This window comes from Pleurodeles waltl, chromosome 8 (genome assembly GCF_031143425.1).
Source record: "Pleurodeles waltl isolate 20211129_DDA chromosome 8, aPleWal1.hap1.20221129, whole genome shotgun sequence".
Lineage (NCBI taxonomy): Eukaryota > Metazoa > Chordata > Amphibia > Caudata > Salamandridae > Pleurodeles > Pleurodeles waltl.
In genome coordinates this window covers 11,236,258-11,260,653 of record NC_090447.1, presented here as the reverse complement: position 1 = coordinate 11,260,653, position 24,396 = coordinate 11,236,258, and the positions used below count along the sequence as shown (strand labels likewise).

At 44.9% G+C, this 24,396-nt stretch overlaps 1 protein-coding gene across 1 annotated transcript; it reads right to left on the bottom strand.

Moving 5' to 3' along the window:
* Positions 1-5,728: 5,728 nt before the first annotated feature.
* LOC138249027 (pepsin A-like) lies at positions 5,729-23,605 on the bottom strand (the record flags this gene model as incomplete). The annotated part of the gene is made up of 8 exons (XM_069203085.1): positions 5,729-5,857; positions 10,284-10,382; positions 11,081-11,225; positions 16,062-16,178; positions 17,548-17,744; positions 17,836-17,954; positions 21,171-21,288; positions 23,444-23,605. Coding segments are annotated over 8 exons (1,086 nt in total), but the record flags the coding sequence as incomplete, so codon positions are not given.
* Between the last annotated feature and the right edge of the window lie 791 nt (positions 23,606-24,396).

The window sequence follows — 24,396 nt, the reverse complement described above, 5'->3', positions numbered from 1 at the left end:
AGAATCATCTGTGGCATTCCCCAAGGATCTTCGCTCAGCCCCACACTCTTCAAAGTTTACATGGCCCCCCTCACCAACATCGCACAAACTCACCACATCAACATAGTTTCCTATGCAGACGTCACTCAGCTCATCCTCTCCCTCACAAAAGACCCTACAACTGCAAAGAACAACCTCCACAACCGACTTCACGCCATCGTCAGCTGGATGGAATCAAGCCACCTCAAGTTAAACACAGACAAGACAGAAATGATCATCTTTGGCACCAACCCCTCAACTTGGAATGACTCCTGGTGGCCCACCTCCCTAGGAACCGCATCCTCACCCACCACCCATGCACGCAACCTAGGCTTCATTTTGGACTCCACACTCAGCATGACTCAGCAGGTCAATGCCATCTCCTCTTCCTGCTACAACACTCTCCGCATGCTCGCAAAATCTTCAAGTGGATTCCCATCGAAACCAGGAAAACTGTCCCCCACGCCCTGGTCAGCAGCCGATTGGACTACGGAAACACCCTATATGCAGGAATAACAACCAAACTCCTAACAAAGCTGCAAAGAATCCAGAACGCATCCGCCTACCTCATTCTGGACATCCCACGCTGTGACCACATTTCCCCCCACCTCAGAGACCTTCACTGGCTACCAGTGTAAAAGAAGATCACCTTCAAACTCCTCATCCACGCACACAAGGCCCTCCACAACACAGGCCCAGCCTACCTCAACGACAGTCTCACCTTCCACACCCCCACCCGCAATCTTCGCTCTGCCAGCCTCACCATCGCCTCCATCCCCCGCATCCGCCGCACCACCGCCGGAGGAAGATCCTTCTCTCACCTAGCCGCCAAGACCTGGAACTCCCTACCGCTCCACCTTCGCCAGACCCAAGACCTCTTCACGTTCAAGAAACGCCTCAAGACATGGCTCTACGACCAGTAGCTCCCCCCCAGCGCCTTGAGACCCTAACGGGTATTTAGTGCACTCTATAAATCCTTGATTGATTGATTGATTATCACTTTAAACTTTAACAATCCGTACTGTGGTTCTACTGTTTGGTGTTTGTCATTTTACTGTCAAATAATTTCTTACATTTTACTTTGTTTTTTCCTAAACTGTTGTAGGATTTGTCTAGGGTTCCGCTTTCCCTTAAATTCTGTTTGAGTGCTTCATAAATACTTTACACATTGCCTCTAAGTTTGGCCTGACTCCTTTTGTGCCAAGCTACCAGAAGGTTAAGCATAAGTTAATTTGGTGAAGTTTGCTGTTCACTCTGACAAGGATTGTGGCAGTTGCTTGAGAAGGACTGACACCACCTCACTCAATAACCCAATTTCACACGAAGGGCATAAGTGTGTTACATAGAGTGAACATAACTGGAGTGATTTGGACATTCTGTAGCCCACTACCTCTACCACAGGCCTCAGTAATGTTTAATTCACAGTCTTTTGATTTCAGTATTATTCTTTTATCAATTATTTACAACAAAATCATTGTTTTACTCATTTGCCTTAAACAGCTAAGAAGCACTAACAAAACCAGTAGTACTAGCTGCTTTTGGGTGCATGTCAGTTGTTGAGTTCTGCAGCTGGATGCAAGAACATGAAGCTCAGAGAGGAACCAAAATACTGGATGGGTGGCACACTATGAGAATCACAGAAATGCAATTTACTCTTTTGCGCCACACCCTTAAAGACGTAGGCCATGTCTCTTTTTCATGCAACACAAACCCATGCTCTTTGTTTAACTAGAGTTTTGATGAAGAGCTTGCGCATACAGTGGGGGCACTGGGTCTGATCAGGAGAACGGAATGAATAGAAGTTCAGAACATGGACTGGTACTCCATATGTAAATGAGAATACAGATCCATCAACAGGTCTGAATGTTGTTTTTGAACAAGTGCTCTGATCAGTGGGCAAAGGTGTCAGTGGGATATTCAGAGCAGCTGTGATGGTGCCGGGGGGTTGAGGTCAAGGGTGATGGGGGCACAGATCAGGTACTCGTGGTGTCAGTGAGGTCGGTACCAGGGGTGCAATGGTGTCTTGGACCGAGGGTGCTGCCATACAGGGCTGTACATGGAAATTAAAGAAGAGAGTGTAGGGAAATGGATGAAGGGAGAAGAATGAGAGAGAAATTGAAAGGAGTGGTGAAAAGGAACTTGACAAAGGGACAATATACAGTGAAAATATTTTGTAAAGTGCACCATACTTTCATAAAGTTCCTGGGGGAAGGATCTGCTAATTCCTCCTTGCAGTGATTGTGGTTGCTTGCTCCTCCAATGCTTAGTTGGAGTTGGTGTTGCAAGTGGGGCCGACAGGAACTCATTTCTGGGGAGTAGAACCTATTTTTCCTCATCAGACTTTGATCCAGGGCAGAAGAGAGAAAAACACAAAAGGAGGAAAGAGGAAGAGAAAGGAAGAAAAGAGTGATAAAAGGAGAATACAGGGATGAAAAAGACCCTGCAAGAGTGAGATAGGAGTATCTGCTGGTGGATTCGAAAGACATGAGCTAGAATCAAAACTATGCAGCCCTGGGATTTTGCACCCGAACTCTGAGCAAACTGTAAGCCCCGGCACTTACTCTTTTGCAAACTTTGGGGCAAACTTGTCATCACATCACGCAACGCAGCTCAGCAAGTCACCTTACTGCGCTGCGTGATAGGGATAAGGCAGGAATGTGCCATACTTAACTTTGTACAGTGCATTCCTCTCTCTCCTAGTGCTGGCATGCAATGTGCTGCCTAGTGCCAACGCAAGCATCCGTGCACCATGGTGCAAGGATGCCTGTGTCACACACAGGATTGTTTCTAGGGCACACCTTCCTGCACAAAAACAATCCTCTAAAGCATATTCCTTCATCTATGTGCGCTGCATTCTACAGCACACATAGAACGAGGAAGCAGCTAGAAGAAATAAAGATATTTCTCCACATTACGCCTCCCCTGGGGAGGTGTAGGGTTTGATGCAATCCCAGCATGGACGTCAATTCACCGAAATGCCAGGGGTAGCGGAAGTGACATCACACGCTGTGATGCTATTAATTGTGTTTGACCAATGACTTTGTGTTTCACCACTGCTCATATTAGTTGCTCAATGTTCACCAGTAGCACATTATGGCCCTGATTCTAAGCTTGGCAGGCGGCGCTAGCCGCCCGCCAAGCGGGAACCGCCAGAAGACCGTACCGCGGTCAAAAGACCGCGGCGGTCATTCTGGGTTTCCCACTGGGCTGGCGGGCGACCGCCGAAAGTCCGCCCGCCAGCCCAGCGGGAAACACCCTTCCCACGAGGAAGCCGGCTCAGAATGGAGCCGGCGGAGTGGGAAGGTGCGACGGGTGCAGTTGCACCCGTCGCGAATTTCAGTGTCTGCAAAGCAGACACTGAAATTCTTTGTGGGGCCCCCTTACGGGCATGGGCACTGCAGGGGCCCCCAGGGGCCCCACGACACCCCATACCGCCATCCTGTTCCTGGCGGGCGAACCGCCAGGAACAGGATGGCGGTATGGGGTGTCAGAATCCCCATGGCGGCGCATGGGCAGCGGAAAGTCGGCGGTACACCGCTGGCTTTCCGCTTCTGGCCGCGGCTGTACCGCTGCGGTCAGAATGCCCGGCGGAGCACCGCCAGCCTGTTGGCGGTGCTACCGCCAACCTCCGCCCTGGCGGTATTTACCGCCAGGGTCAGAATGACCCCCTATATGTTTTGTTCAGTTTAGCTGCCTATTGGCTTTAACATGGAGTTAGCCATTACATTTTGTATTCAGTTTAGCTGCCTATTGGCTTTGACGTGGCATTAAACATTACATTCTGTATTCAGTTTAGCTGTCTATTGGCTTTGACATGACATTAGACATTACATTTGATATTTGGGTTAGCTGCCTATTGGCTTTGACATGGCATTAGCCATTACATTCTGCATCCAGCTTAGCTGCCTATTGGCTTTGACATGACATTAGACATTACATTTGATATTTAGGTTAGCTGCCTATTGGCTTTAACGTGGGGTTAGACATTGCAGTTGAGACATTGCAGATGAGCTGTGTTTTTCCAAGCTGTGTTTTTCCACAAGATGGACCAAGCTGTTTTCTTCACACCAGACCTTAGCTGATAAGAGCACTTAGATTTTGTGTTTACCTCGCAATCCAGTCTGAGAGCTCGGGGGCTCGGGAGAATTGGCCACTCTCCAGGGTCCTTCGGTTCTCACACTGAGTTTGCTTTTAAGGATGACTCTGGGCTACAGGAGGGTAGATTGAATCTGCTTTGACTTCAGACAGGAGCTAGACATCAGTTGCCTGTCTCCTGTTTGGGTAGAGAATCTCTTTCTCGCAGTTGACCGGAGTCATCAACTTGCACACCCCAGAAAGATGAAGCTGAGCTATAGGCCTTACGGTGATGAATTTTGACTTTTATGCTTTGCTTTTAAGTTATGCTATAAAATAATCACCTATATTTGCTGTGTACATTGCAACTGAGAAGTACTTTGATATATTTAGCTTTCATTGCTGCGACTACTTTTGAACGTGTGCTTCCAATCTACTAATTTCGTCTCTCAGGAACCTCGTGGTGGGGAATTAATATCAATAAATGTCTTCTTTAAACTCAGAAGTGCATTCCAGAGAGATTGTGTAAGCTTGGTTATGAGGTAAGAGGGAAAGCAGAACACACGCCCTTTAACCTCCACTTTCACTCACACACACATACCTACATGTACGCACAAATTCACACTTACACACACTCTCTGTCACACACACACTCTCACTTGCAAGCACGCACACAGCATTCATTTACAAGCTATTTGTGCTTACCTCAACTGCCATGAAAGGGTATATTACAGCTATTTTTACTCCATTTTTATTACACTAATAGTGAATAATATGTTATTATTCATTATTAGTGTTATAACAAATTGACAGAAAACAAAGAGAGTGGACCCCCAACTAACGTCCATAAGGACAAGCTGCCCATGTGTTCTTGGCACTGAATTTGCCACGTCTGAGGCCAGAAGTTGCATAGGCAGTACCAGGGGTAGGAAATAGCAAGGCAGAGGTCGCAGCTGGGACCCCTGGGGACCCTCAAAGCACTTCCTTGATTCCCAGGTCTACCAGTGATGGTAAATGTGGGAATGAACCAAAATGCATGGGTGGATGCATGGGAGCACTCACACTCCACCCGTGGAAAGCCTTCCCAGGGCAGAGTAATGCACTGCAGTGATGTGTGCTACGTTGTGTTACTCTAGATTCATCCAGCCAGACCAGACCTTGTCTGGCTTGGTAAATCTTCCATAAGATTTATGTTGATCTTGAACCACGTTGCTTAGTGCAAGAGTTATGCAAATCTTTGGTAAATGGAGCGCTAAGCATTGTGCTGGTGTGACAAAATTTGTCAAGGCTGCTCTTGGTTCCTAAGTCGGCCCTAAATACAGCCCTTGATAGGATGTGCAAACTGGGAACCATTTGTGTTGCTGGCCTTGCTTTCACATAATTACATAAAATATCATAATTACTCCCATGCTCACTGAAAATTATTTCCATTCCTTCTTATTTTCACCCGCTATATGAACTGGAATCCGCTCTACGGTCTTTACCAACAGAAGAAACAAGTTGGTGTGCTTCTATGTGCGTTTTTATTGGTATTGCTTCATGTATATACTTGCTAATATACACTAATACAGCTGTTACAGTCACGAGAACCATGGTCGACATGTGGCACTCTTTGAAGGCATCCAATGGTCCTTCTTCAGGCCACGCTGGCAAGGCCAACCTGGTTGCCTGATCTGTCGAAGACAACGTAGTACTCTCTGATGAAGACGTCTCCCAGGATCCAGAGGTCGACGGGGGTTTGCTGGAAGTTGCTGCTGCAGTAGTTCTAAGAGAAGACAAGAAGAGGACATTAGGCCAATTCTTTTGGATTCATCTTGGATAAACCAAATCTATTTTATGATATTCCACAGTGCTGATGCCTCCTAGCGCTCACTGAAAGTTCACTTAGGCCAGGACAGCTTCTTCCTGGCTCACTGTCTGGGTGGGTCACTTAATCCAAGTCATTCCTAGAGCCCAGTAACAATTATGCTATTTTTTAACTTACAAAATATCTTGAGTTCTGTCTTGACTGGCCTTATGACCGAAGTGTACCGTCCTCGGTTGTTCTGACTTCACTCTTACAGATGACCTCAAGACCAGCAGCTTCACTCTTGGATAACTGCAGGGTGTGGTGACTTTAGAATTTAAACAATATTTCAACTGAGTATTGAGGAAACAATGGGCCTTGGTGCAAGCAAGCAAAATGGACTCTTTGACTGTCATTGAGGTAGTAAAACACAGCAATTATCAGGGTTCAATGGGCTTCTCGGAGCTCTGTACCATGGCTCCACTGCACCTGCTGGACCAATGGTAGCTACGCCCCTTCATATGTAACATGCAGTTTGGACTCCGAGACTTTGTGGGATGCAGAAGCACCTCTCCACAATCACCATTCCTTACACGTGCACACACTGAGAGGGTGGAGATGAAGACAAACTATCAATCAGGTATTTCCACTCTGATTGTCTGCTGATGTGGCCACACATATGTACACATCTAATGCAGAGGGAATGTGGGTCCCGGTTCCATCAGAGGCAATGGTTTCTATGAGGATGAACTTAGGGTGAACTTTCTGGATGTGTTCTTGGGCTCCTCGTCCTCTCTGCTTGTCCTCAGCTGTATGCTACTCCTACAGCAGTAGTGCGGTGTAGTGTAGTGTAGTGTAGTGTAGTGTGGTGCACTCTGTGTTGCCTTTCTCTTGCTTTGCACCACTTGCACCGTTCTAATGGCCTACCTCTACTCCATGGGCCCAGCTAGAACAGAGAGGTTTGTCGTCCTCTCCTGGTCTACATGGACCCACTGTTCTTCACTCTTCACTGACATTCGAGCCATCAATAAAGAAATCATGATTTTTAAAGCACAGCAACTCACCAGCGAGGATTAATTTTACCATTGAGATGCAGTCATCTTTGTCTTAGAGTCTTTGTATCCCAGGTGATTGTAAATGCCCAAATCAATCACTGACACAATTGACTATGTATTGTTATATATGATGCCTCTTTAATATATAGACGATGTAGGTAGACTGCTACTACTGTCACTATGTGGGTACCTACTGAACACTATTTTTTCTGAGTTTGACCTTTAAGTTGATTTTTGCATTTGTCTATTGTGCCTTTTAATTGTATATACTTGCGACTTCTGGAAACCATAACTGACGCTTGGATGAGTGACTCACAAGTGTTTGCATGTTTTTACAGCACTCCAATAGGATTATTGTGCCTTACTGGAAGAACATCCAAAATTGAATGTCCCACAATTTCACGATTATGATACCTATTCTCTTTTCTCAGCCATGACCATATCGTGAAGAGTGTCCTAAGCATGGTCTGCATATTGCAGGCATTCTTCGTTAAAACTACTATAAGAGCCATAGGCCATAGAGTAGGTTGAAAAGCTCAACCATATCATGCAGAGATTTAGAACACAGTTGGTCCTGAAGAAAGCCAATTGACCCTTTGGGGCTGCTACATGGCTGAAAAACGTCAACCAATTGATGTCAAGAACCATCATATCCTCACGACGTCTCAGTGTTTTTAGCCTTGCCCAAGACATGGCTCATTAAATAAAAACTGTAGGATCTATGAGGCAATTTTAACTCACCTATATAACTCGCTTGCCTTTCACTTCCTAAGTGCTCCCCTTACAAATATGTAGAGCCCACCCACTCACATTAGGTGATGTGCATGTGGGTCCAAAGATGAAGCAGGCCACAGGTGGTACCTCTGGGTGAGGACCCAACAAATATATCCAAGTAAAGTGGCGAGAGCACTCATTTACCTGGGTGCCGCTGACACACTCAATTGAGATGTTTGGAAGGCCGTGCATGCAATAGCAAAAAACAGGATTGAAGATAGTTGGATCCTCCCTGCTTTGTGTATATTATATATTAGGGTCATCAAATGTATCTGCTGTTGCATGTGCATACACCGTAATTCTAAATTGTGCAAGCAACCACCTCTGAATAGCCAATCAGTGAACATGGAAGAGATAATTTGAGACCACCTTTCAAAGACTTGGCAAGTGCCCCACACGCCTTCTCTGCTGCACCATGCATCTGGACACTTCTTCTCTGATTTGTTCAAAACCTTTTTTATTGTTCAACATCCCAAACAAAGTTAGCACCTTTCCTCATGAAAACTTTTATATTATCTGTTTTGCTGGCCATGTTTTTCACAAATTAAGAGTAGTACTCTATTAGCCCCTGAAGGAATGCAATTGTTCTGTGTCCAATATTCAATAGTATCTTCAAAACCCAGGATGTCATTGTCCATGCCCTTGAAGCCTTCGCTCATAATGCTTTGGAAGGCACTAGCCGCAGATGACAACCCAAATGGTAAATTGGTAAGTGCCTTCCCTGGTGATGAATGCTTTAAGGGTTTGGAATTTGCATGAAGGTGTATCTGGTGGTATGCATGCTTAAGATCCCTTTTTGAGACAACTGTTGCCCCTTTGAGTAATAATATGAGTTCAGTAATGTTTGGCGATGGAAATCCGTGTGGCACATTATTTTGATTTAAAGGTTCTTCACTTTACTGTCAGCACAAACTCTCAAACGTGATGCCGTCTTCACCACTCAGCAGACAACTGCAGGTGTCTCGAGCTTCACAACAATAACCTTCTGATAGAGCATCTTTACAAGTGGAATGCCTTCACATCATGAGAGGACCCTCAAGGCAAGAGCAGGATTACAACAGGACCTCTGGCATCCTTGCTCTGCCACTGGTAGATGGAATGAAGAACTGAGGCACAATGGCTCCAGTGAAGACATCCTCTCGTGTCATGGGCATGAACTAACCTGTCAAAGCCATTTGCAGATATTTCGAGGACTTGTCTTGTTTTGTCACATCACGTTGGTTGTAAAATGTATTGTCTCTTTATCTTCCACACTTGCATTTTCTTCTACATGTTATCTATGTCTGTGGTTGGTGTGAAAACAATCTTGCCCTGTTTGGATTTAACCAGCTGTACTGATTTTTGCACACATCCCATCTCAGCTGTTACCCCGTGATTAATGAACCCCCCTGTACACTGCTGGACCCCTCGCATGTAGGAAGATTTGTCACTGATTACCCACTGAGCTAGCACTAACTATACACATCACTTACATTACTTTCTAAAGGAAGTCACTGACTGTATGTATGTTTTCTCTCTTGCAATGTGACATCTTTTAGTCATACTTAGAGTGCTTTTCTATATGATATTTTACATAAATTTGCCCCTCGGTGTGCTTTGCGTATGTGACATATGTGTCTTGCATTGTGAAATAGTTCTTTGTGAGGGAGGCTTGCATTGCATGGCCAGTCCCCACTCCACAAAGGGCTCACAATTCACATGGAGACCCTACAAACGGGAGAGAAGGTGGCAGGTTTTAAGCTTCTGGAAAAGACATAGGGCCTGATTACAACTTTGGAGGAGGTGTTAATCCGTCCCAAAAGTGACGGTAAAGTGACGAAAATACCACCAGCCGTATTACGAGTCCAGTATATCCTATGGAACTCGTAATACGGCTGGTGGTATATCCGTCACATTTGGGACAGATTAACACCTCCTCCAAAGTTGTAATCAGGCCCATAGACTGTTCCACCTCTAAACCTGGTAAATGCTTCTAATACTGTGACGAGTGGGAAGGGAGACCGTCTGGAGAGTAACGTAGACTAAAGGCAAAGGATGGTGTAAGTGAGAGGCTGGGTGATAGCAGCAAATACAGAGACATACTGAGAGGTCAGAGAGACACTGAGTGAATGGTAGGCAAACACATGGGTGTGGCAGCACGGAGGAGAATTAACACAGTACTGAACACTGAGGAAGTGACAGTCACTTGTGTTTGAGGAACAGAAATATAAAATTCACTTGTGTGTGAGGACTAACAACGTGACAGTCACTCTTGTTTAAGTAACCGGAAAATGGCAGTCATTTGTATATGTTGTTAGGTTATGTTATGTGCTTTTGTAAAGTGCACTATCACCCTGGCACTGAGCAGGTATGTGTGCCTAACCCTGCGTAAGGTAGGCTGGTTAATTGTAAAGCCGGGTCTTCAGCTTCTAGTGGAATTCAAGAAGAGAGAAGAAGTCTCTGATGTGGAGTGGGAAGTTGTTTCACTATTGTTTGAGGATTCACAAGGTGACAGTGACTCATGTTTGAGGACTAAGAAGGTGGCAGTCATTCAGGTTTGAGGATAACAGGCTGCCACGACTAGGTAAACTTCTCACCTGGTTGATGTAGGCACTGGCGGGCACTGGGTATGGATTTCCATTGATATTGAAGACGATATCAGGCAGGGAGCTGATGGAGTTGCAGCTCACCACATACTAAGAGAAAAACATGATAAAGAGTTAGGATCATAAGGCGGAAAGGGTAAGACAAACCCCAGTCTCCCAAAGTGTGGAATAAGACTGTTGTATTGGAACAAGCAGAAGAGAAAATAACATTTAATAACTGAAAAAGCTGTCTCCATGAGAAGAGTCAACTGCTCCCTCATACGAGGCAGTTGGGTGTTCATCAGTGCATAAATTTAAAGGTAAATTCAATACCAGAATGCATCACTCATAGAACAAACTCAACAGCGTCCACCATCAGCGAGCATACACTTAAGAAACCAGAAAACACTGGACCATACAACACATCCACACTGAATCCCACAGAAAAAACATATCCCTCATCTCCACACACTTGCATAGGTTGGTGGTGTGTCATGCAGCCATTTCTTGGTTGAAATCCCAAGGGTAGAATTAAGACTTCCAGGGAAAGTAGAGTGGATGGAAGTCATGAATTCTGGAGCACCTAGAAAAACCTAACAAGACATCATGGCATATTTAGGGGTGGCATATTTAGGTGTATGGAAGGGGAGACATGTGTTAAGGGCTGAGAGCCACACAAACTAATAACCCACGGGAGCACCATCTTCTCGTGCCAACTCACAGGTAGATTACCAACACCCGCACAACAACAAGTTGCCATTGGAATCATTAGAGGGTGAATCAAATAATAACCTTGTAACAACACTTACCTCTCCATTAGAGTCCTGGTAAGCTCCAATAGCGCTCTGGATGTTGGCAATACCAGTTGATGATCCAGCAATCAAAGACGTTCCTGTGTCCACAATGGCTTGGCATCCTCCACTGCAGGCAATAACATTTCCATTCATGGTGACACTGAAAGAGGAAACATATGAGCAACTATTAGCCTATATGCATAATATGAGGTTATAACACAAGCTTAAGTGTGGTGGATTAATTATTAATTTCAGTGTATCATCATGTGCATTATTGTATTTGATTCTTGATGTTATTGGAAGGGTTTCCACTCAGGGATGAAGGTCCTTGATAAAGCCTGAGAATAAGATGTTACAGTCGTGGTCTAATACATCTTGTACAATTTTTGCCAAAGTCTACAGAAGGATATTTCTTAGAGGGTGACGGATGGAAGAACTCAAGGTTATATACTGAAGAACTTGTTCCTTGCTGAAGTCTTCATCCTGTCCAGTCTCCTACGGTAACCTCATACATATGAAGCTACAGTTGTAGCCTCAGATGTTTACAACCCCTGAGGTATTGCTCTTATTATCAGTCTGAAGATGTAGTCTCAGGTATGTGCATCCACTGAGGTTCTCCTCACTTCTTCCATCTCCTGAGGTGGCTTCAGACCTCTGCATCCTCTGAGCTCCTTTTGTCTTCTTAATCCTCAGTGGTAGCCTCAGATCCCGGCAGTCAGTGAGATCTTATTCTCCTCTTCAGTTACCACAAGTAGCCCCGGATCTCTGCAGTCAGTGAGGTCTTCATCCCTTTTTCAGGCTTCAGCATGAGAATTAAATCTAAGTATCCACTAGCTACATCCTCTGCACTTCAGGCGCCCGGGGTAGCCTTACGTGTCTGCATCCACTGACATCTTCCCTCTCCTCTTCAGTGGTAGCCTCAGATACCTGTGTTTAGTGATGTTCTCACCTTCTCGTCAGCTTACTGTGGTAACTTCAGATCTCTGCATCCAATAACGTCTTTCTCTCCTCTTCAGTCTCTAGTAATTTCCACAGACCTCTGCTTCCACTAATGTTTACTTCCCCTCTTCATGTCTCCAGTGGGAGCCTGAAATCAGTGTCACTACTGAGGTTCTCCCCTTCTCTTCATTCTCTAGTGGTAGACTCTGATCGCTGTATCCATTGATGTCCTCCTCTCCTCTTCAATCTCTAGTGGTAGCCTCAGCTATCTGCATCACCTAACATCATCCCCACTTCTTCACTCTCCAGTGGTGGACTCATATCTGTCTCTACTGAGGTTCTCCCCTTTAGTTTCTAGTGGTAGCTTTGGGTCTCTGCAGTCACTCAAGTCTTCCACTCCATTTCAGTCTCCAGTGGTAGCCTCCGGTCTCGGAATCCACTGAGGTTCTCCTCCTCTCCAGTCTCCAGTGGTGGTCTCAGGTCTCTGAATTCACTGAGGTTCTCCTCTCCAGTCTCCAGTTGTAGTCTCAGGTCTCTGAATCCACTGAGGTTCTCCTCTCATCTTCAGTCTCCAGTCATAGCCGTAGGTCTCTGAATCCACTGAGGTTCTTCTCTCCTTTTCACTCTCCAGTGACAGTTTCCAATCCCTGCTGTCACTGATATCTTCATTTGCTGGCCAGCCTTCAGCGGAAGAGTCTGATATGTGCAGTTTTTTTGTTTATTAACGTCCTGCTTGCACACGTCACACAAGCCCTAACCCTGGACGTATTGATGTATCTGCACATGTTACTCCTTGCAAGCTATTCCGAACAAGACTATGGTTTCTTCAGTGAGGAGGGTGGGAGTTCCTTGATGGAACAAACTTTGATGCTATGGTAAAAAAGCTGGCCTACATGTGGCACTGTGAGTTGGGACCAGCGACTGACCATTAGACACGTATGTGTGACACTCTCTTGAGCACATCATTTGGAGGATAAAGACCGTGTGTATTCTCCTGATGCCCCGAGAAGGGTCCACTGGCAGATACACTCGCCTTAAAAGAGGTGCGCTGTGCGCAGACAGAGAAAATGTGCCCCCTTACATTGAACGATCTGCTCCCAGGGCAGCTGCGAACTCCTGCTGCCCTCGAGTGAAAACCAGAGAGAGGCTGCTTTAAAGCTGCTCCGTGTTTCACTGTGCAGGCGGCAACCCACTTGCACTTTTTAAGGGGATTAGACATAGGTGGTCATTACAACCCTGGCCGTCGGTGACCGCCAGGGTTAAAGTGGCGTTTGTACCGCCAACAGGCCGGCGGTACGAAAACCCATATTTTGACCGCAGCAGTACCGCCACGGTCGCACCACCGGGTCCGGCGGTATTCCGCCATTTTAGACCCAGCAGTGATAATCCGCCAGGGCAGCGCTATGACTCCCCTACTGCCAGCCTGTTTCTGGCGGTTTGCACCGCCAGGAAGAGGCTGGCGGTAAGGGGACTCGGGGGGGCCCTGGGGGCCCCTGCACTGCCCATGCACTTGGCATGGGCAGGGCAGGGGCCCCCAGGCAGAGCCCCGTCGCGCATTTCACTGCCCAAATTTCGGGCAGTGAAATGCTCGACGGGTGCTGCTGCACCCGCTGCACATCAGCATTACCGCCGGCTCAATTACGAGCCGGCGGCAATGTTGATGTGACTTTTCCGCTGGCCCAGCAGAAAAGTCAAAATACGGAGCCAGCCATACCGCCAGCACTGGCGGTATTCTGGCTCCCGCAACGAGGTTGTAATGACCCCCATACTCTTGCTGGCAGGTGCAGTGAATGATTGCACCTGCCTGTAAGGGGATGTCTGGGGGGGTCCATCGGACCCCCTTTGCTCCCTCCAGAGGGTGCTGTCAGGGGCTGCACTGACAGTGCACCAACTTTTAGGTGGCAGACTGTCAGTGCACCTCCCGACAGCTTCTTTGCCTCTGCGCCCACATCTATCATACAGCGCAGGCACAGAGGCAAAGGGATTCCCTCATTTGCATGTGGCCACACCCTCATGCAAATGAGGGGCCACCCTCTGGTGGTAGCGCTGGTGCTGTGTGTGCTCCAGCGCTATTGATATTAGGGAAGGGGCCGCACAAGTGTCTGCTTCCGCTTCTGTAATACCAAAGTGTCCCGAGGGCGCACAAAGTCCATCCAAACGCTGGTTGCGCCCGGGGCACTTGTATACCGTGGGCCCAGTGCTGCCAAGACTTCTCAGGGTGAATGTGCGCATGGACATGTCAGGGACTATGGGGGCCCCAGGGCAACCGCAATTTGAGGGCCTTTGTTTGGAACAGCTTTGAAATTAAGGTCCAGTTTCATCTCTTTCGCCCCCTCTCAGGTCTCTGACTCCGCACAGACTCTGGGCACGACTTTTAACGTTTCCATCTGATATTCAGGGACAGCGCTGCGCTTCTTACAATTCTGAAATGCAGCACAAGCTTACTCATATTTTTATGGCTGTTTCATGGCGCTGAAAAACAAGGAATATTTCGCTGCAAAATGTCTGTAATAGACTCCCACACATCACTCGTATTACAAACAAACTAAAGGAAAATGGTGTTTAAAACCATCTATGTTTAAGAATTAGTCAAGGTGATTAGGGCAGGACTGGGTGGAGGACGGGGCCGGGTGCAGCAAGGTTCCCCTAAAAGGCTGGGGCCCTGGGCCAGAGCCCGCTTTGCTGTAAAAGGTCTCTGAATGTATGTTTTCAAGGGAGAAAATTAAATTACTCCCACCTCGCTCCATACCTCTAATACCTTTGGATGAGGAAAGTCATAAAGCCCTACCACCCTGGACGTGGTCCCGTTAGCCCACCTTACGTCCATCTACCTCTTCATCCTTCAGCTTCTCTTGAATCCATCCATCAATCTTCTGAGCCTCTATCTATGCATTCATCCTTTCCCCGTTCCGCCCATCCTTCCTTCACCATGCTTCCCCTCATTGCACTCGTCCATACCTTGGTCTACTCTTCAACTCACACGTCCGGCTCTTCAGCCCCCCCTTCCCCATCCACACAACCACACATCCATCTGCCCTTTCCCCACACCCACATCCCTACTCTCACCCACCCGTGGAAGCGCTCTGCCCTTTGACCTCCGCACCCTTCCTTGCGCCCTTTGCCTCTTCTCGTCAGTGTCTTCCATCCCTCCCTCTCAATCTCTATTCTCCCCTCTTTTCCCATAATTCCTCCAACGGGGCCCCCTTCACTGTGGCTGCCTTCGCATCCTGGCCTCTCTTCCCCTCACTTTGCGTTGAGCACCTTTGCCTGGAGAGCTGCAAACAGGACAGGCTCAGAAATCATCGTTAGTATCAAGGCCCCCCGAAGCTGTGGAACGGGGGGTCCACGACCCCGCTGTGTGTTTGAAAGCAGAGCCGCCGGGTCACGAAGGGTGAGCTGGGTAACTAATAACGTTTCATACTTTTTTGTGACACTGAATTGACCTCAAGAGTTATTTTGTAAAGTTTGAATAACTTGTCATTCTCAACAAGTTAAGAACAAGTAAAAGGAAAGAAAACAAATGGTGAATCCATCCTGCCCTGGAATTTACCCTAGAGACACTTTATAAACTAAAATATTCCCCCACTGGGGTGCTTTTCAGAAGGTGGACTCACACATCAGAGTGTGGAATCACAGACCAGAGGGTGCACTCACACATCAGAGGGTGGAATCACATATCAGAGGGTGGACACACATCAGAGGGTGGAACTGCACATTGGAGGGGGGAATCACACATCAGTTGGTGGACACACATCAGAGGGTGGAATCACACATCAGAGGGTGGAATTTCACTTTAGATTGTGGAATCACATATCAGAGGGTGGACACACATCAGAGGGTGGAATCACTGACCAAGGGGTGGACTCACACTTCAGAGGATGGAATCACTGACCATAGGGTGGACTCACACATCAGAGGGTGGAATCACACATCAGCGCATCGCTAAAAATAGGGAATCTGTGCATTGGTAATATCATGGCATCTTGCAGTATGAAACTCACACTTCTGCTGCTCTGACACATATCTCTGTGACAGACAGGTAAATAGTAACCTTTACCTGTCTACTGTGATCTGCCAGTATCCTTCTGCAGAGAGCGGCACCCAGTTCATGGTTCCGGAGTAGTACTGAGTCTCATATCCTCCAAAAATCACCACACTGCCACTGGCTTCATTCCTGCGAAGATAGAGGACAAAAGGGATCTCAGTCATGGAATACTGAGGCCATACTGATGGCCAAGCCATGCATAGCAGCGCAACAAGGCCATACTTGTGGCCAAGCCATGCATAGCAGCGCTGGGTGACACGCTAGGGGCAGGAATGCGCCATATGTAAAAGAACGCGGCGCGTTCCTGCCTTTCTCCACGCGCTTGTGTCGTTTTGGTACCCAAGCGCCAACGCAGGCACCCTTGCACCATGGTGTGAAGAGGCACCTTACAGCACAAAACAGTCCCCTCAGTCTTATTGCTCTTCATGTAGGAAGAGGATGTAACAAGGAGTACTACAGACAATTCTCCAAGTCATGCGTCTCCTGGAAAGGCGTAGTATATTGGTGCATTTCTAGGTTTATCAGTTCTGGTTAATCTGGGAATGCGTCACACTCCATGGGAGTTGCATATGAACATCCACACAACGTCCGTGGGATGCCTTCCCACGGGAGAGTAACGCAACACAGTGATTTTTGCTGCGTTCCATTACTCCAGTTTCAAGAAGCCACACAAAGACACCTTAAGGTGGCCTTGCATGTCTTCATAAATCTGCCTTAAGAGTTGTGTTGCGCATGCACCACATGGCGTGGTGCATGCACAATGCAACTAGGGCCATAAATATGGCCATGACAGCACTGCTGAAAATGGCTACCGTAGTACAGCAAACCAACCATGGAACCCTCTTGAGATGTATAGGGCCACATGTGTACAAATGTAATTTGGTAATTGGTTTCTGGATTGCAAGTTCATTTTAGAAAAGCATTATGAATCGCAATTTGAAAAGGGCATGTTTAGGCCGTCCCTTCTAAATTTAGATTAGCAATGCTATGTGTGAGCTGTTCGTGACTGTAATTTTGCTCACAAACAATTGTTAGGTTACAAGATTCCTCAAAGAAGGTGGTAACCCATTTGCAAAGAGGAAGGACAGACCCCTTTCCATTTTGTGAATGAAAAAAAGGTTTGTTCAGAAGTGGGCATGGGTCCAGATATGGTGGTCTGAGGACCCCAGCAGGCAACCATCCTTGTATTGTATCCACCCAATAAGACTTATTTGCAATTTGTGACCTAACTCATAAATATTGATGAGATATGTCGATTTGCGAACTGCCCTGAGGGTTATTTTGCGAATCCACCTATTAGTACATAAGTGTTTTGGAACATATGCGTTCATTAGCGAACAGTCTGTGCACAATTTGTGTTTGCTTTTTTGCAAATTAAATATGAAGACATCTGTCTCATTGGCTTTTAAGTATTTCTTTCATGTTTAATGTTGTCTAGGTTCTAGGTAATTAAGTATGCTCTGACTCCTCTGATCAGGCGACATGAGCTCTAACTTACGCGCTGAGGTAGACAGAGAAGAGGTCCTGCTGCAGCAGGCCCTGGCTCCACATGTTGTCGAAGACAGGGGTGGCGGAGTCAGATGCAATGCTTGGGTAGGCCACGCCCAGGATCCCATCAAACGGCATCGAGGAGAAGAAGTCGGCTTCAGTGTAGGCCAGACCAAAGACCTGGTTGGTGACTGTGAGGCCTCCAACCTGGGGGTACACAAGAGTCAGCATTCAGTACCACTGAGCAGCAATGTCATGTATGCATCAGAAGGCAGCATTGTTACTCCAAGTCCCTCACCTGGACAGTGTCGTAGCCCAATACTCCTGTCATACTTCCCGTGCCGTATCCGATGGACAGGCTGGTGCTGGTGGCCTGGAATGTGGAGGAACTGGAAGGGTTAAACTCGTTGTGATTTGCTGTGGATAGAAAATGTAATACCTTAGAATCACTGGTAAGGCCAGGTCTGTCTGACGTCCTTGATGTGTTAGTGCCAGCTCTGTGCTATGCACTGTCAAGAGATTCTGTGTTTTGGAATGTCCCAGTTTATCATATCAACCTTTTTTCTACTCTCTCCTTCTGGTACACCAATAGTAAGTACAAAGTAGAATAAAATATCAGTTTAGTGCTCAGATGTGGCTTTTAAAGGAGCCCTCTGTAAGCAGTGCTGACTTTCCTATATAATTCAGATAGGCCTTTATTTCTCATCCAATGAAAGCATTCCTTAAACGGGTGGGTTAAACTGATCTCATGTCAATAGCAAGGCTGTTCAAGAGATGTCAGTAACATAATATAACAATAGTTGCCCTGAAGTTTGTTTAAAGTACACACTTAAACCTGCCATGCTGATGTGTTATGGTGGATTTGCATTATGGATGTAGCTGCCCTTGGTCTAACAGAACATGGCCAATGCCCTCTTCGTGCCATTTAGGGTGTAATCCCAAAAGGTAACACTCTAGACAGGGAGGACAGAATGTAGTAGCAAATTTCAATTTTAGGCACCAGCTCATTGAAAGACTTCTCAGCACTGTTAGGAATTCTAGCGCTTAAAAACCACACAAGCTAATTTCTCCATGTAGAAACTTCACAGAGATCCAGACAACGAACCGCCCACAGTCAGGATCTGATCTAACAAGTCAGAGCCTGGAAGCAAATGGAAATCACAGTAGTTCTCAAAATATCCACCGACTTTATTGATATTGAAGACCGACTACTGGTAGCTTCTGACAGTCTATCAGATGCAGGAGAATGCCACCGTCTCATAGATGGGGCAAGGTCTAAACAAAAAAGAAGTCAGTCTTGTCACCCAACTAGAGATGGGTCCGCAGACACATAGAACCTAAAAACCAAAAGGAGAAAAGCCGAAGCCCCCGAAAGGACCTATTCCAATTGGCTTATTATGTCAACTCATGTTTGCTTAACATTAAGCAATTTATTGTTTAATGTTGGCACAATCGGAAGGCATGGTATAGGGTAATGGTCACTATTTGTAACTGTCTATCGATACCACAGAAAATGCATTTCTATTAGAAGTAGATGTAAGTGGCTAAGGTGTTAGTGCCAAGGCTATCGATAAAGACATGGGAAACTGTGATTCATAAATGCTTCACAGGGATACACAATACGACATTTTGTAACAGTGGCATACCTTTAGAAACTATTTCACAAACTGAGAGACTTTTTCTTCTCTGAATATCCCCATCAATCAAACATGATGCAAAATTAGATAATGTAATATTTCAAGATATTCTGTGAAATTTCCATTATATGAAATCAGTGAATTTTGTGTGCATCGTTACAGTTTTACTCAGGCCAAGTGTCAACCTAGAAGCTTCAATACATTCTCTTAACAATTTGAAACATATATGCAGCATTTAAAAAACTTAAGAAACACACTATTAAATGCATCTAATGAAAATATCTTCTTACAAAGACAATACACTGAAAGAACTGCAGGGCGAGAAAGGTTTATAATATTATACAAAGGTCCTGCATTGTTAATGTAATGCTTGATTTAACAACAACGCAATTATATCCAATCTCAAATGTACATTATTAGGATAAGAAATCAGAAGAGGCAGAAATCCATTACACTCCACATCATCTGGAACAAACTGCAGTGGCTGTTAAAGTTCTTAAATAAACTTGTTAATATCAAACTGTTAATCTGCATACCTTGCTTCTAAAATACACAAAGGTGTTAATGCTATTGTTAGAAGCTGTGCATGATTTACTTCCTATTCTGTGAAGAGGAAGCTAACATCAGGGTAGATTTTATTGTACTTTTTCATTTTGGTGCTGTACCAGAGGTCAGCCATTTACATCCTTTCATCTGATTTTTTCCTTGATTATAATTGTAACTGAGTTGCACTCTGGTACCTTGATCAATGTATTACTCTAAAATATAGTGTTTTCCTAAGTATTGATCAGAGCATTTTCTCAATGTGGAAAACGTACACTTTGCAGATTCTGAGGGGTGTTTGACATGGAATTAATGGTAAAAAGAGTTGCTTGATGCAGAAATGTGTTGTTCTTTGTTACAAGAAAGCAAAGAGGACTCTGTGACAGTAAATATTTCATGAAAAAGCTGGATCTGTGACTGACATCTTATGGAAGTCATTTTCAGCAAGATTCCCCTTAGAAAAAATAGTTTATGTAATAGTAGCTGTTGATGGCGCAGTGCAGGGCATTTTTGAGTTTGGATGAGGATAAATCTTTGCTTAGGCATACTTATTCTTGGACTGTCGGTGAAGAGGTTATGTGTGGAAGAACCAACTATAGTCAGTGGCAAGGGCAAGACTGTCTATAGGTGGACACAGTTATGAATCTGAATCAGATCAGATCTGAATAAGAAGGGGTGTTGGTTATCTGCATTGGGTTGTATTGGACTGCGCTGGAATATATTGCATTGGATAATACTAGAATGGATTGTGTATGTTCAGAATAGACTGGCACACATGCAATTGGACTGGTTTGCATTAGCTTGAATGGAATTGGATTGGACTGTATTAGATTGATTGGTCTGAATTGGATTGGATTGGATTTGATTGGGTTGGGTTGGGTTGGATTGGATTGGATTGAATTGGATTGGATTGGACTGTATTAGATTGATTGGTCTGAATTGGATTGGATTTGATTTGGTTGGGTTGGGTTGGATTGGATTGGATTGGATTGAATTGGATTGGACTGTATTAGATTGATTGGTCTGAATTGGATTGGATTGGATTTGGTTGGGTTGGGTTGGATTGGATTGGGTCAGATCGGGTTGGGTCATTTTAGATCAGATTAGACTTGATCAGAATAGTTTGGATCAGTTCGGATTGGATTGGATAAAATTGGACTGAACTGGATAAGAATGTCTGCATTGGATTCAATTGGATTTGAATAGAAGGAGGCAGATTGAACTCAATCAGGTTGCAGAGTTTTAACCCGTTTAAGAAATCATTGAATATTAAGGTAAGTACCCAGTTAATGATGATGTCTGTTTTAAGGGTTATAGGTATACTAATGGGGAACATGAAAAGTGTGCAAAGAAGAGGAGCCTAACAAGAGTAATAGAGATCTTTGCATGATCCGCACGTCCTGGATACTCACTCAGGTCTCGCCACACATCTTGGCCACTGACAGATACTTACAGCAGGCAGAGCTGGTGCAGGATGTAGATGGGACCCAGAGATTGGATGAACCACTGTCAAATATCACATTGAAGCTCTGAGGGGGGGTCCCAATGGAGATAGTTCCGTAGTATGTTGTCTGCCAGAAGATACAAAAGACTTTTGAAATCCAGTTTCCTGGGATGTTAATTTAAACTATTCTGTGTAATCCTGTGATACGTCTACAGGTCAACCTTACAGTTACAGGCAATGAGATCTGAGATATCTCAGTTAATAACTCTTCCTGAAATGGTGTGCACTGAGGGTCTGCATACAAGATAAAGATGATAAAGGATAAAGATAAAGGATAAAGATGTCATCAAAAAAGTGACAGGTCTGCACACGGGTTATTAGGCCCATGACTGCTCAGAATGTGGTGGAGAAGCCGCGGTAAGCGGAGTGGGAGGGGGCGCCTCCTTTGAGACTTAGGTTATGTTTTTTGAACAAGGTGATGGCAAATAATTTGATGCAGTGGGTTTGCAGAATTTGACCTCGGGAGGGACCATGCCCAGAACTCAGTTCGCCAATGTTTATCAACAGAAAGTTAGTGACGGACTTGAGATCTCGACGTAACTATGGGGAGATCTTCTTCGGTGAGCAGGAACCTTCAGCACAAAATTAGGACCAACAGAAAAACATGTGAGTTTCAAACTATGTTAATTTCAATATGGAAGATCATTACATGTTCCCAGAACTACTCTTCAAATGCATGACCCTCCTTTAACATGTCCTAAAACCTACATGATAATTTGGTCATAGTCAAGTTTATTTGTATAGTTAATAAAAACTATTACAATACATTTCCAGTACTCATCAAACATGCAAAACAAGAAAACACATAAGCATTATCATAGGCAATAAAATCAATAGTTTAAAAGTTCCCACAATTTAGACATATTCTGTAAGGAAATAAAAAAACTGCCCTCTAGCACTGACTGCTCCTTTTGTGCTTTCCCATTTTAACCTTATAAACCCTCTGGTTTTGTGATATAAATTCCGATTAGTTAGTGCAATAGGTACCCCTTAAACTGGGTTATAAAGTGCCCGTTTCTAGTGCATAAGTGTGATTACTAAAAGTAGCCTGTCCATGCTCCTTCCACATCCCCGCTCCTTCTGCATCTAGTGCGAGGGAGCGGTTACTAAACGTAGCCTGTCCATGCTCCTTCCACATCCCCGCTCCTTCTGCATCTAGTGCGAGGGAGCGGTTACTAAACGTAGCCTGTCCATGCTCCTTCCACATCCCCGCTCCTTCTGCATCTAGTGCGAGGGAGCGGTTATTAAAAGTAGCCTGTCCATGCTCCTTCCACATCCCCGCTCCTTCTGCATCTAGTGCGAGGGAGCGGTTACTAAACGTAGCCTGTCCATGCTCCTTCCACATCCCCGCTCCATCTGCATCTAGTGCGAGGGAGCGGTTACTAAACGTAGCCTGTCCATGCTCCTTCCACATCCCCGCTCCTTCTGCATCTAGTGCGAGGGAGCGGTTATTAAAAGTAGCCTGTCCATGCTCCTTCCACATCCCCGCTCCTTCTGCATCTAGTGCGAGGGAGCGGTTATTAAAAGTAGCCTGTCCATGCTCCTTCCACATCCCCGCTCCTTCTGCATCTAGTGCGAGGGAGCGGTTATTAAAAGTAGCCTGTCCATGCTCCTTCAATGACCACCCATTTGCTAAAACGGTATGGGTTATTATCAGATGCTAGCCTCTTGAAGCAGGATTACTTATGCAAAAGTCGCAATCTTAAACATTCTCTTGGCCCCCATCCTTTAGTGGTCCAGTTTTTTTAAAAGCGGTTTTAGAAATGTTACCCCCTTACAGACGAGTGGAAATTAGCTGCTGCTTAGCCATGTGATAGCTGCTTGCCCACAGGAGCTAACTTTAGGTGGTCAATTGAACCATATACTCAATAAATGCCCCGCCCATCAATAGAAGGTCAAACACTGAAAACATCATTTAGAGTAGTTTGAGAACATTTGATTTTGGGAGGAAAAGCTAAAACCAAATGAGATGTAACTGGAGGGACTTATTCACCATGCGGTGGGATGGCGGAGAAACTTTAACCATGTAATTCTCCTCCGAATCAGGATTTCTTCCAGAAATTGAATGATGTTCCTCTATTACCCAACTCTACATTAGACCCTAAATTTGGAAAATAGTGGCTAAATATTACATAGCACTGGGTTTAATAAATGTATGCACTATCTACAGTTGATTCTCTGTGTGATGAGTGTGTTCCACATGTGCAATTACAGACACTTACGTCCATGTAGTTAGTCATTGGTTCACTGGCAACTTGAGCGGCAAACACTGGCACATACTTGCTGGCCAGGTTGAGCTTGTGCTTCCTCAGAAAGTCCTTGAGCTTGCCCTGCTCTCTCAGGCGATCCCTGAGGGACTTCCCTTTCCATAGAGGTATCCTAGAGAGAAGGGGCAGAGAGAACGAGTGATGCAGGGGCGAATGAGTAACACAGGACAATTCATTTGGTTATATTGCTTGCAATGATCATTATTACTCTAATGAAAACGTTCTAAGTAGATCATTCACATCCAATCCCTTCCTGCTGATACTGTTTGCATGGAGGCAGAAGGTGGGTGAGAAAAATATAGAATAACACAATCTAGATTGTAGGGTATGAGTTAAAAGGGTATGGAAGGAATATTAATATTATTATTATAATTATTATTATTAATAATAATTATTATTATAAGAAGAAGAAGAAGAAGAAGAAGAAGGAGAAGGAGAAGAAGGAGAAGAAGAAGAAGAAGAAGAGAGGAAGAGGAAGAAGAGGAACAGGAACAGGAAGAAGAAGGAGAAGAAGAAGAATAAAGGTTAATAATAGAAGCAGTGAAAATAAGAATCAAAAAGAAAAAAGAAGACAAATAAGAATGAGAATGAAAATAGGAATAAGAAAAGTCAATAATAATAGTAGTAGTAGTAAGACTAAGAATATGAATAAGAGTAAGGATAAGAATAAGGATAAAAATTAGAACGAGAATAAGAATAAGAAAGTAAATACTAATAGCAGTAGTAATAATAATGAGAGTAAGAGCAAGAATAAGGATAAAAATGAGAATAAGAATAAGAATGAGAATATGAACAAGAAGAGTAAATAATAATAGTAGTAGTAAGAATGAGAATAATAATAATAATCATAAAAAGAATGAGAATAGGAATAAGAATGAGGATCAGAATAAGAATAAGGATACAAATGA